The following is a 13,159-nucleotide window of genomic DNA, read 5'->3' as shown; positions in this document are numbered from 1 at the left end:
TGCTGTGGGTGCCAGCGCTTATCTCACCAGTGGTCACAGCTCACGGGTCCAGGCTGCACTCCCCCCCCCGGCACTCACCAGCACAGCGCACTCTGGTTTTAATCACTCTCTGGTTTTTATTTGACTTATAACTGGGCAGCAGGAGTGTAAAGGTGACTTTTCCCAGCTGGCCATACCCCAGAACACGGGGTGTGTTGTGTGCTGAACTGTGAACAAACATCCGCCCTCAAAAAAATGACTCAGTGGGAGCTGCGGGGTCCAACGTCGCACCCAGAGCTGCCTGCAAAGCCCTGCCGGCCTGGGGGAGAGCCACAGCAGGCTGCCCAGCCACCAGGCACCCACATAGCTCCAGCCATGGAAGCTGCAGGCTGAGCCCAGGTTTTAGGCTGAGCCCAGCTTTCCGGCTGAGCCCAGCTTTCCAGCCAGCTCGCAGGACCCGCGGCAGCCGGGGCAGGCAGAGTCCAGCCCTTGCAAGGCTGTACATGGACTGCACTCCCACCGCCCAGCTCTGCCCGGGTCTGACGCACATGGGGTCGATGGCAACGTGCTCCAAGGAAGTGTTTCTTCTGCTTTTTTTATTCTTTAAATTAACTGGAGAGTCTGGGCGTGGACTTTCCCATCATTTCTGTTGAGCGGCAAAGACCAAGCGTGGGAAGGGTTCCCCCCACCCCAGAAACATCCAAGCACGTGAAAGCCATTGCACAGGAAGACCGAGGAGCATCCCTGGCCCCGCAGCTGTCAGGAGCTGAAGGTCAGGCTCAGCACATGCTTCCACACAGAGCCAGGAACCAGCGCGGGTGGAGGCGACCCTCCGGGATCTCTCACCCTTCCCCTGCCCAAAGCCTGATGTGTGGCCCCATCGGTCCCCCGCAACCCCTGGGCGATGGGGCCAATGGTGCCCAGCACAACAGTGGGTCCACTGGCCGGTGCCGAGCCCCTGTGCCGGCTTCTGGGGGGGTCACCACAGCCAGAGGGAGCCTGGTCAAGGACCTCATCAAGGCAGCCCAGCTCATCCCCTCCCTCCTGGGCATGTTACCCAGAGAGGAGCTGCCGCCGCCTCCTCTCTGTGGCTCCAGCCGTGGGACTCCCCAAGTGGCCTCCAAACCCCGCAGCATCGCGGCAGAGCCGCTAACGGGAGGTGCAGAGGAAGAACTGGTTAATATTTAATTTAGCCCTAAGCCCGCGTGTTTAATTACGCACATTTAATTCTTCACTGTGTTATTCGTGGTCTACCACAAGTGCCGCCTCTTCAGTGCAAACCCTGCCGGGGGCCAACCTGGCACGTCCAGCTCCCGCAGCCCTGCGGGGCCTGATCCTGCTGTGCCCGAGTGCCAGGCAGAGAGCAGCTCAGTCCGTGTGGGCGCCCACGGAGGACGAGGGCTCCCGCTGGGACCTCTGCCTGCGCTGCCTGCACTTCGGCAGCAGCATCTTTGCAGCAGGCGTTGCTGCAGCCCCGGCCAGCCCTGCTGGGCACGACCACAGTGCCAATACCAACACGGAACAATTCACAAGGTGACAACTGCGGAATATGAATGCAACGGTTTATTCTGCTGGTCCAAGTTGGTTTTTCCCCATAAAAGGTAGTTAGTTGTCTATAAAGTTAGTTGTGAGCTGGAGCTATTCTAAATGAAGACAATCAGTTGTTCCAGACCTTGTGCTAGTTTAAAGCAAAGCAGAGCCGAGCTCATGATATGCCTGGCTTGCAGAATTGCAAAATGTCCGAAGGTGACCCAGGGCTGGCACAGGGGTTGCGACGCGTCCCACGGCCCCCTGCTTCGGCAGGCGTTAATGCCACATGCTGCCAGCAGGACCTGCACACGTGAGTGGCTCCCCGAGCACACCACGAGCCCCGCTGGCAGCGGCACCGGAGACCTCTGCTGCAGGCAGGGCCACAAAATCATTGCAAATAACAGGGCAGGATGGCTAAACAGGTGGCACTTGCAAGCCGAGCAGGATCCCTGCCTTACCTGCTTCTGCAACAGGCAGGGAAAGCCAGGCAAGAGTGATCAGGGGCTTTGCTACGGGATGGGGTTGCTCCAGGAGGGGTGCTGCACCAGCACTCAAAACAAAAAAAAAATAACCCCAAACTTTAGAAGATTTTAAATTAATCCAAAAAAAGAACAAATTAACATCAGCAGCTCCATCATCACTGTTAGCGCCTGTTGTGTGAGCAGAGGAGAAGCCCCGCTGCAGCCCCTTAACGCCTTTGGAGACCACCACCCTCTGCCCGTCTCCGGACCCTCTGTCACACAGCCTCCTCTGCCCCGAGGAGCTGGGGGGCTCGCCGCAGTGGGGTGGGGTGGGCTTTCTCCCCGCAGGTCACCGCCGAGCCTGGGAGGTGCCTGCGGAGCAGCTCTGGCTTTGCCCCGGTGTTTCCTCCCCTCCTCCTCCACCAGCGCCCGCTCCCCACCTCCTGCATCCCAACGGAGACCCCTGCATCTGGAAAGCGATGGGGGGAGCACCGAGGTGGCTGAGCCTGGATGGAAATGGGGGGGTCCGGCCACGATCACCACCCCAGCACATCCCAGGCAGGGAGCAGGAGCCCCTGCCCCTCGGCCCCCGCACGCAGCCAGCCCCGGCTGCTGGCACAGCCCAGCTCATGCAACACATTTCTGGCTCCGGCCTGCCTTAATTAATATTTTTAATTACAGAATGAATATGCTGACACGTTCTGCTTACAGGGCATGTGAGACAGAGGAATGTGCCAGTGCTGACATTACTGTTAAATTTTTGGAGGATGTGGGGCACGGCAGCCCCAGCCGGGAGCAGGGATGCTGCGGGGATGCTGCAGGGAACGGAGGGGAGAGGGGGGAGAGCAGCTGCGGAAAACCAGTGGGGAGGGAAGCGGGTGCCGAGGAGGAGCCATGTTGTGGGAGAGGAGCCAAACCCTCGCTGGAGCGCTGGGACTCTACGGGGAAAATCACCCCCGGCCCTTCCTTGCCATCCCTGGCACCCTCCTCCTCATCACTTCCCCAGAGCTTCACGTGCTGTCCTGCCTGCCCGTGGCACCCGCGGGCACAGCTGGATACGGCCCTGCTCCGCACAAGCCAGGCCTGGTGCATTAAAGAAAGCAATACCCAGTATTAATATTTAATTCTCTCTAAGCAGCTCATCTCTCGGTTAAGCACCCAGCAGCCCGTCCCACGGTCCCTGGGCAGAGGGAAACAGCATTTACCACCAGCTGCTTCTGCTGACATTTGATTGTTCAAACAAGGCCCAGCAAACACAAAAAACTACAGTGAAATATCGGAGCATTTAATAAGATCCAGCCAAGCCCTGTGAGCGCTTGGGATAGAGACGGGATTTTAATAAAAAGGCTTCTTTATGATCAAATTAATGGGTCAGTATTCCCCCCCCAAGCAACGCCATTTGGATTTTCTTTTTTTCCCCCTCAGTAATGGGCTTTGCAGAAACAAGTCTTTGTAGACACTTCCTGCACACAAGCGGCTGAAGGTGCCGCTCGGTGCCGGGAGGTGCTCGGTGCCCACGGGGCCCTGGCTGATTCGGTACCTTAGAGGGCACCGTGCAAAGGGCGGTTTGATATCCCACCTGGAAAGCAGCAGGGAAGGGAGGAAACTGCCGGCCCAGGGCCAGCGCCCGCAGGGTCTCTCCAGATGGGATGGGGAGCAGAGCCGAGTGCTGGGGGGGAGCAGAGCTGAGCCCCACATGGCACCGCTGTGGGACGCAGCCAGCCCCGAGCCCTCGCAGCATCCTCAGTGGGCGCCGAAGCCGGTGCCTGCACAACGAGCCTCTTCCCAAGCATCCGCAAAGCCTCTTTTCACATCCAGAAACGTTTGGCTGAGATTTCACTCGCAAACAGGCACCTGAGCCCAGGAAACCTGTCTGTGCACCATTTATGTCTCCCAGCGCAGGTAAAGAAGCTGCCGCCTCCTTCGCTGGAGCCCTGCTGCACAGGGAAGCTGCTCCGTGCATCAGCGCTGTCTCTCGTACTTCCTCGTCGTCGAGGTGACAGAAAGCCACTAAAGCATGATGAATCCATTTAGAAGTGAGTGCCTCAAGGCGACGGCATCGCTTAAGCTCAAGAAGGCAATCAGACTGGGCTTATAAACAGGGAAAACTCTTCAGAGCAGCATTTCTGCTAATAGAGTGGGGCCAGGAGGCACAGGGGATGAGGGAGGGAGCCACAGCGGGATGGTGCAGACAGAAGGCTGTACATGGAGCATTTTCCCACTAGCAAATACTATTAATCTAGACTAATCTAGAAAAACAAAAAAAGCAACAGAGAGAGACCTCACCTTCACCACCACCAAGAGCACGACCTGGTACCAGCATCTGCACACGCCGAGGGCAACAACAGAACCTCAAGTGCTTGAGGCCGGGCCAATACTCTTTGTTTCTTCCCAAACTTTGCACCAGAAGCCTGACCTTGCTGTAATTAGCCATCAAATATTTCACACTGCCTCCTTAGGGACAGCAACAGCGAGCCCCCAGCAGCAGGTTGTCTGTGGCCACCCAAGTGCATCGAGAAATAAAGTGCTGTTGGCGTACTCACAGCATGAGGGTCGACCAACTCCCTGGTCTAAAGGCTTGGTGACACCTCGACAGGAGCAGTAACTCCTCTACCCCGTGGATGAATGGCCTTCCGTGGCAGCTGGCAGGAGATGCACAGGACCCATCTGTCCTGGCGGGTGCAGATGGACAGACTCCCCTCGCCTGCACCAGCTCCAGAGCGTGTGCCGCTCACGGGACGGCTCCTCCACTCAAGGCCAGCGGCATGGCAGGGTTTGACCCCTCCCAAACCAAGGCAGGCACATGTACTCCTCTTCCCTGAGATGGGAAACGCATGAGCAGCCACGAGAGCAGGACCAGAACCCCTCTGCTCCCCTCTCCCACCCTCTGCTCGTTAGTGGTTATTACCGTGGCACAAGGCACTCCGTCCTGTTAATCTTCAGTTCAACCCAACGAGAGCTACTCGGCAAGTTCAACAAGATGAGCTCTTGAAATATTTACTGTCCTAAAGAGTCAAGCCGGTGAGTGCCAAGGTGTCTTTCAACATTTGCACTTCACCATTGCCAAACTCCACCTTGTTTAATAGGCTGAAACGCTGAGCGCTTGGCGTTTAAATAGCTCCTGCCGTTTTTGGAAGAGATTAGCAAAGTATAGAAGCAGCTATTTAACATTCAGGAAGCGCGACGCATACATGGGAGTTATCAGTCACTCCAGGCAGATGGTAAATGTATTTCCTTTCACCACAAACTGAGCAGCAAACATTCAAATTCATCACCAAGACAACATATTTAAATCCACTTCTATTTTCAATTCATACGTTTTTAACAAACTGCTAAGTAATGAAAATCAATATTTTCACCCAAGCAGTTGGGAGGCAGTCCTGAAGCTCTGCCCGGCTGTGGAAGATTTGCTCTATGCATTTCAGTCACACAAAATTATTCACGACCAAGTCAAACGTGGCATCCTGGGTGCAGGTCATGTTTACAGCCAAGGAGGCACCGACCTTCCGTCGACCAGGGAAAGTTAGCCCCGATTTAATGGCACTTCTGCATCAAGGTGGAAAGTGTCACTTCAGGCATGGAGCGGCTAAGGCAGAGGTGACCTCAATCCCAATTTTGGGGGGGAATTTTGATAGGACTTGCACATTTCTAGCTGAAAACAGGAGTTAAGAGACTTGCGCATTTCTTGTGCATTTCTTGCACATTATAAGCAACCTCAGCAGACCACCTGTCGTCTTTGTTAGGATATTTTTTAGTGACCAGTTAGTTAAAATTGTTATTTAACAAAAATCATATGAACTCAAAATGAGATGCATTTAGCAGAAATAACTCGCATCAGCAACATACTGCGTGAGCTTTACTTGAGCAGACAGAGAATATACATCTGTGGTCCTTATCCCAAATCAGCAAACTCCTAACTGTTGAAGAAAGAACGTTTGCCATCTTACTTAGAATAAAAACCTTCTAAAATTCCCTCAAAGGAGACACCTCAGAACCACTAAGACGATTGCTCACCAGGGCTCATCTGCAACCACACGTAGAGCAGAGGGTACCGACTGAAATAACGAAAATGCCCCACGTTTGTCTTAAGATAAAAAAATTTATTTTACAGTCTTATAAAGCAGCTTTACATTAAGCACAAACGTTGATCCATTTACTTTGTATATAAACATAGTAGAACCTTTCCCTCTGCAAAAAGTCATGTCTCGCTGTATATAAAACTAACATGTGCACATTGTGCTTAAACTGCAAAGTCTGTACAGCTTTACAAAGGACTACCCTTTACAAGAGCATCCTGTAAACAATTTATTGCATATTTAACACATGGTGTATATCCCACATGTAAAAAAAAAAAGTAGAAAAAATAAAGTACAATTACAAGGTGAATGAAAATAGCAGCTTTCAGTGAATGTCTTGCACGATGGCTGAGAAAAACAGCACTGCCACACTTGTACAGTTGTGCTTGTGTGTCACTGGTTTGTATATACCCATGCGCACTATGGTTCCGATGAAGTCTATGTACAGGAAGCCTCATGGAAAGATTAAAAAGATCTTCAGTTTGAAGACTGAAAACAAACATACAAAACCCAACTTAAGTGAATTTGGTGAAGTTATGGGCACCAATGTCCAACAATCCTCTTCCACTGCACAACTCAATTAAAAAGAATAACAGGAGAAACCCCCACACTTAACTCTCTTCGGTTCTACAACCTCTGATGGTGGTCGGTTTAATTTACACGTGTGCTAAGGCCAACAAAAACGCGATAGAGACGTTAAAGATAAGGTGGTCTGACAGGACCGACGGCGTTGGCATGGCCAACCTATGCTTCTGAGCTCACCTATCCAACAGCTGCCGGGCTGACTCTCACGAAGCACTGAAAGATCAGTGACACTGCAATTTTTCAACTGGCATTAATTAAAAAAAAAAAAGAGGAAATTGCGGCCTCCATAAGGCACCGATACCATCTCTTGAGCAGTACCCAAAGAGAGTCTCCCTAGATTCTCCAAATCCAAAATGGGCAAAAGATGGAGGAAACAAACAGGAGAAAAATGTCTCTGTGTTTGCAGTAAGGACCAGTTGTTCGTAAAGGAAGCACATTTTTCTGGGTTTTGCGTGTCTGAGTGTGTGCGCGCGCGTGTGTGTGTGGATACACATGTACGTAAAAAAAAAATTCACCTCTGCTACCTTTGGTATTGAAATTTCTCCTGTGACATCCACTTCTCATATTAATTGATTTGATCGTAGCATGCGTTTGCAAAGATCAAGTAATTACAAAGTTGTTTCAAATATCTGCAAGAAATACAAAAAGCATCAAAAAGTAGAGAAAAGAAAAAAAAAAAATCAAGATGCATATTGTCCTTGTGCCCAGCCTTTTTGTGATTTGAATGAACTCTGTCCTCAGTATGATCATCTTAAGTTTAGCACCCACCTACATGTACAACATGTAGTAGGATCAGTGGAAAAACCCCCAAGCTAATACACGTCCTTCCCGTGCCGGCATACGTCGGGAGCTTTCGAGTCTGGGACCCCCACAGCAAACACCAGCAAGCCTCAACAGAGCTGATAACCCGATACTTGCTGCGCTACCAAACTAAACGCCCCTGACCTAGTGATGCAGTCGGTTGGTTTTACTCTTCTGGACCAAGCAGGAAGCTACACGCCGAGAAGGCAGGCTAACGGTGGGTGTAAAGGATTGATAAATAGAAGAAACTGCCTGGTTTCTTCAGCATTACAACAGTACAGTGAAAGCGTTTGGGTTCGGACGCGTGTGTTCGGTTATTGCACGAGTACCTTGCTCGCTTGGCAGAGCCACGAAGACAAAGCACACCCAAGAAGCCAGTGCTGGAGATGTAACGACCCCGTACACGATGAGTAAGACAGTAGGCAGAGGTGAAACTTGGTATTAAAGCACAGGTGGAGCTGGAAAGCCCTCTGGGGTAATTTTAATTTTTAAAATGCTTGATATGCTCAAGCAGGTTAAAAATTAAAATCACCACAGGAAAACCTTAATTAATTCCAACTGAATTTCCTGTGCGCTACTCAAAATGAGCTCCACGTCACACTCAGGAATTCAAGTCTCCCAAAGAATGAAGTTGCCAAAGCTTAGAGAAACCTCTCAGATGTAATTAAAAAATACAGTACAAAACATCGGGCTCCACAACAAGAGATTTCAGCTACCAGGGAGGAGATGACACCAGCAAACCTGACGGGCGATGGTAAATTTGGCTTTAGAAAAGGGGGGTGGCACGGTTGCAGGCTTTGTGAGGTCCGTGAGCCCCACCGCGTTGTGCTTATGTGACGTGACTTTGAAGCCTGCACGCTGTCTGCGTGTTTTCCATCCACATGTCTGTAAAGAAACCATACAGCTAAAGGATCTACATACAGAGAATTGAAAAAAAAAAACAACATTGTGTATTTTTCATCCCAAGAAAAGAATCCGTATTAAAAAAAAGCCTTTAAAAAGATACACTGTCCACTACCCAGGCTACAAGTAAATACACATTTACGGCATTACACCACATGATCTGTTACGCTGTTCCAACATATACACATATAACTCCATTTTAAAAGAGGCCACAGACTAACTTTTCAGGCAAGTGCTGGACTTGAGAGACCTGTATGGCTTCTGCAAATGTTTTCCTACAAAAAGGAAAAAAAACCAAAAACGTCCCCAAACTCAGGAGCACAAAGGGGTTTTGCTTTGTGCAGTTAGTTTCGCTGTGGAGCACTAAGGACAGGTGAAGTTCCCGAATCCTACCCATCGGACCCAAATATTTTCACACTGGAATGCAATGATTTCAGGAGATCAGTTTTAAGGATCACTTCTTTGAAACGGTCCATAAAAAATTTAGGATGCAACCTTTGAAGCTGTACCTCTGCGAGGCAGCAGGACTGAGGGGTTTGGTTGTAAGCTCTAGTTGTGCTTTGCCCGGCCGCCTCGCAGATAGCTCTTCCACCTCTTGACGAACTCTTTGAAGATGGGGGACTCATCTATCGTGCTGAGGAGCTGGAGCTGGTTGATGTGGGTGGTGTGATAGTCCCATCGGGCCAGGTTGGGAGCGGTGCCGAGCATGAAGTGCCGAAGGTCATAGATGGTCCCTGAGCCGGTGTCATAAAGGGGAAGCATGGCCTTCAGGGACTCCATGCCCCGCTCGTAGAGGACCCGCGCCTCCTTCCCCAGCTTCTCCCCAGCCGTTTCTTTTAAGTCATACAGCCCGATTAAGGAGTACATGAAACCGTTGAGCACGAAGGAGCTGGGTGAGGTCGGGTACTCCTCATACCAGTCGTGCCGGTTCATGAAGACGGCTTTCACCCCGCGCTGCTCCGACGGCAGCTTGTACGGCGCTGTTGCCCGCAGAGCCGAGCTGAGGAACACATGGTCCTTCGTCAGCAGGTACGCCCGCACCAGCGTTGAGATGGCCTGTCCTTGCGCCATGGCCGAGTACCAGCCTGGGTCCAAGGACTTAAATCCCTCCCCCAGCTTCCTCATCACCATGATGGGCCAGCCGCCCCTCTCGTCCTGGTTCCTCACCAGCCAGCTGCTGGCAGCAAAAAAAGCCGCCATGTGAGCGGTGGCCGAGATGGTGACGTTATCGAGGAAGCCTCTACCCTTCGCTATCAGCCTCACCACTCTCTTGGGCATGATTTTGGTCTGCTTCACAGCTTTCGTGTTCGAGAGGCCGACGCCTTTCCGCAGGTCGGTGACCAGGTCCCGGGTGAGGGTGCTCCAGCTAGTCCTGGGACCGATGCCGTAGTAGATGTCTCGGTCCTTAAAAGCAATGAGCTGGGTGTTGGAGACGTAGTGCACGGTGAAGAGCTGGTTCTTCTCCGTAGTCTCGAGAACCACAGAAACGCTCCCGTTTGTTACGAATTTGAGATCAAAAGAAATAATAAAATCTCGGGTGTTCCCAAGCTGCAGAGATACCCCCTCGGTATTTTCTGCAAAACAAACAAAAAAAGCCGTGTTCAGTGGTAAAGCACTCGTTCCTCCAAAACGTTTAAGCTATGAAGCACAGCTTCCAGAGGTAAGCCCTCTTACCAGGCAGGATCCAAAAGCTTTTAGGGCAGCCCATCAATAATTCAATCATTCTTTCTGTGCACTATCATATATTATTTAATTAAGGATAAAAGTAAATCAGTGAGCGAAGGCCGACTCCCGCAGCACCGGAGAGAACTCTTTGCATCTTACATTAACACGCTGCAGCACTTCGCTGCGGAGCAGAAGAGCCAGGGGGCTGGATCGATGGCTTTATCATACGCTTCTGGTACCTGATTGATGGTGGAGCGCAACGGACAGCAGCGGGATCTGGGGTAAGGGAAAGGGCCACCAACGGGGGGGTCTCGCTGCTGCTGCAGCTGCCTGCTGGCAGCATGCAGGACAGGCAGAGCCGGACTTTTCCTACAGGATGGGGCACAGCAGCCAAGCTGCAAGAACGTAGATGCTCCGTGATTTTCCTCTTCTGTAATTCAAAATATAAACCAACAACCACCCTTTTGTTCCAAACTGAAAATTTCACTTGGCAGAAAAGACACCAAAAACGCAGCGCTGCTTGAGCGGTTGCATTTCTGCATAAAGCTCCGCTTTCAGCAAAAAAAAGCTGGGAGTGCCGAGAAGCAGGTTTTGAGGATCCCCCCAGGACCGATATTTAAATCTGTGACTTTTTTCTTTTCCAACCTGACAGTTCCAAAAACCAGTGCGCTGATTAGTTTCATGGGGGGAAAAAAGAAAAGAATACAGAAAGACTAACGTGTTAAAGTATTTATTAACCTCTCCATTGGCAAAATGCAGTTTAATTAAAAAATATATTAAATAAAGCTCCTAGGCAATGCCAGATAATTAAATCCAGTGTTCTCTCACAGGCTAGATTTTAAAATGTAAAATCAACTCCTCCCCAAAAAACCTATACTAAAAGATCAAAGGGCTAATTAGTTTGTAAGGCTGTGTGCAAATCCTGTCACTTTGAAGGCACAGAGGGATGATAAACACTTAAAGACAGTCATCTCAAATTAACCGCTTTCTATAGAATAAAATTCTCCCGCGCAAGCCAATTGTTTCCTTTCTGCTACTTCTCAATGTGTGAAATGCCCTATAAATATTTCTACGTGCAACCAACGAGTTACGGTCCACTCTCCCTGCATAGCAGAGGCTTTTCCCCACCTCCCAAACTAATCTATGGCATTTTGCATCAAGACCATTTCCACGTCTTGCGCTGTACGGTGCTATTGTATGGGACCTATTATTTTGACTGAATGTCATGTTTTCCAATCTTTTAAAGTAAAAGCTTCACTCCTTTGAGTTCTGGAGATGAGCATCTGCTTTGGGAGAAGAAACCGAGCGCTTTGTTACACAACATTTTGCTGCTATGAAAAATCTAATTAAAAAAATCCCACTCACAATTCCTGTCAAGTAAGTTTTATGGTTCCTTGTAAATAAATGCTTGTGTGATAACAAAGTGAATTATAATAGAAGGAATTATAAATAAAATAGAAAACCCCCACTTTTTAAAAAAAAAAAAAGAAAAAAAAAAAGACTTTTAAGAGGCGAAGGAGAACTAAAGGCTGCCTGTTGTTTGCACTGCCTTAAGAGCCTATCAATCCATTACTTAAGGCCATCTAAGACGAGTGGATTCATACCGCGGCCTTCGAGCCCCACAGATTACTCTGCCATCAATAAAGGATGAGGAGAGAATACATAACAGATCTTTTAGCCTTTCCTCTCCCTGTATTTATCTACTACAAAGACACAAGAGTGTTCAACAATTTTTTCCCTGGAGACCCAGGCCTAAGGTGCCAACTGAAAATTACTTCATTGTCTTTTTAAGTAATGGACTCATTAATTCTAATGGGTATTGATTGAGGAAAAATACATTATGTCCTTATTAATGAGCCTGTCCTAGCACAAAGGAAACTCTCGCATGAAGTAATGAATTTCCCTGCTAAGTACGAAACAGAACACAGTAAACTGAAGAGACGGCAACAAAATGCATCTTGCACGTCTGCAGGTGAAGGAGAGCGCCCGTATGCAGCCACAGATCTTCACCGTCCTCCCACAGTCCTCTGCAAATACCTGTGGGCAGCTGCTCCCTCTTGCTGCCTTGTTTAAGGCAACTTGGGCTAGCCAGAACTAAGATCTCAGATTTTGCAAAAATAGTTGCATCCCAATGAAGAGAGAGATCCCGGGTCCAGCCGGAGAGCAGCACGTGCTACGCTTGCTCCAGGCTGAAAATAGACCTTATCTATCATCTGTCAACATCTGCTTATCACACGTCAGTGCTATTTCCCAGGCTTCACAACTGGTTCCATTTTTTTCTTTGCTTCTATTTTGAGGCAGAAGCTGAAAGGCTCAGGAAACGTGACTGTAGCTTCTCATTGCCCTCCATGCATACATCCACCCATTTTTGCATTAAAATAGTGTTGAAAAAGCAGTGACGGAGAGAAAACCAAAGAAAAGAAAAACTCCAGAGGTACAGAAACAAGATGACATTCTCAGGTGAGATCTTAAGGATGGGAAGTCATGCAGGATAAATGAACACACATTAATCCTAGCAAGATAAAGCTCCCCTGATACCATCTGTGCAAATTAACGGACGTGGCTTAGCTGCCACGCATTTAGGATAACCCACCTGGAGCGACAAACTGTTTGACGCTAGTGAACTTGGCTTTATCAGATACTGTGGACAGAGAACAGCCTTTCGGCACCGTCCAGTCCACAGACCTGCTGGTTTTGTCCTTCTCTTCGGCCGTTTCGTACACCTCGATGTGAGGTGGTTTCTCCGTCAGGTTTTTACTGTAGTGACTTAAGCCATACTGTGCAATCTGGATGGGGTAGAAATAGCCTTGAGGTCCCCACTGCGTGGACAACGGCACACCTATGAGAGAGGAAGAAAAATGAGTATTTTAGTGGCACGTTTTCAAAAAAACAGTGTTTGCAGCCCTGCATGCTCCTCCTCCTCACTCCTTTACTTCTAGCAAATAATATCTCTAGGTTTCACCATTAGTTAGACTTGAGGAAAGTCCTGTTCAAGGAGTGAATTGCTCCCATTTACACTGAGATCTGTGACTAGTCAAAACTAAGCAGATTTGAGTGGCAGAGAAGTCCTTATCATGTTCTTCCATACATTCTCATTTAATTGTTTACTGAAGCATCATACTTGTTTTAAAATACATTTAAAATGCTCTAACAGATTTT

At 49.3% G+C, this 13,159-nt stretch overlaps 1 protein-coding gene across 4 annotated transcripts in view; it reads right to left on the bottom strand.

Annotated features, from left to right (window-relative positions):
* Positions 1 to 6,049: 6,049 nt before the first annotated feature.
* GLCE (glucuronic acid epimerase) overlaps positions 6,050 to 13,159 on the bottom strand; it is a 56,057-nt gene continuing 48,947 nt past the window's right edge. For all 4 annotated transcript variants that reach the window (XM_076348122.1, XM_076348123.1, XM_076348121.1 and 1 more), the window contains 2 exons: positions 12,594 to 12,839; positions 6,050 to 9,909 (listed from right to left, as the gene is read on the bottom strand). In XM_076348122.1, the coding sequence (XP_076204237.1) occupies positions 8,885 to 9,909; positions 12,594 to 12,839 (1,271 nt within the window). In that variant the 3' untranslated portion in view covers positions 6,050 to 8,884. The remainder of the gene's footprint in view (positions 9,910 to 12,593; positions 12,840 to 13,159) is intronic.

Source organism: Aptenodytes patagonicus, chromosome 10 (genome assembly GCF_965638725.1).
Source record: "Aptenodytes patagonicus chromosome 10, bAptPat1.pri.cur, whole genome shotgun sequence".
Classification (NCBI taxonomy): Eukaryota; Metazoa; Chordata; class Aves; order Sphenisciformes; family Spheniscidae; genus Aptenodytes; species Aptenodytes patagonicus.
Note: the sequence above shows the minus strand (reverse complement) of the source record. Positions and strands in the feature narration are given on the sequence as shown.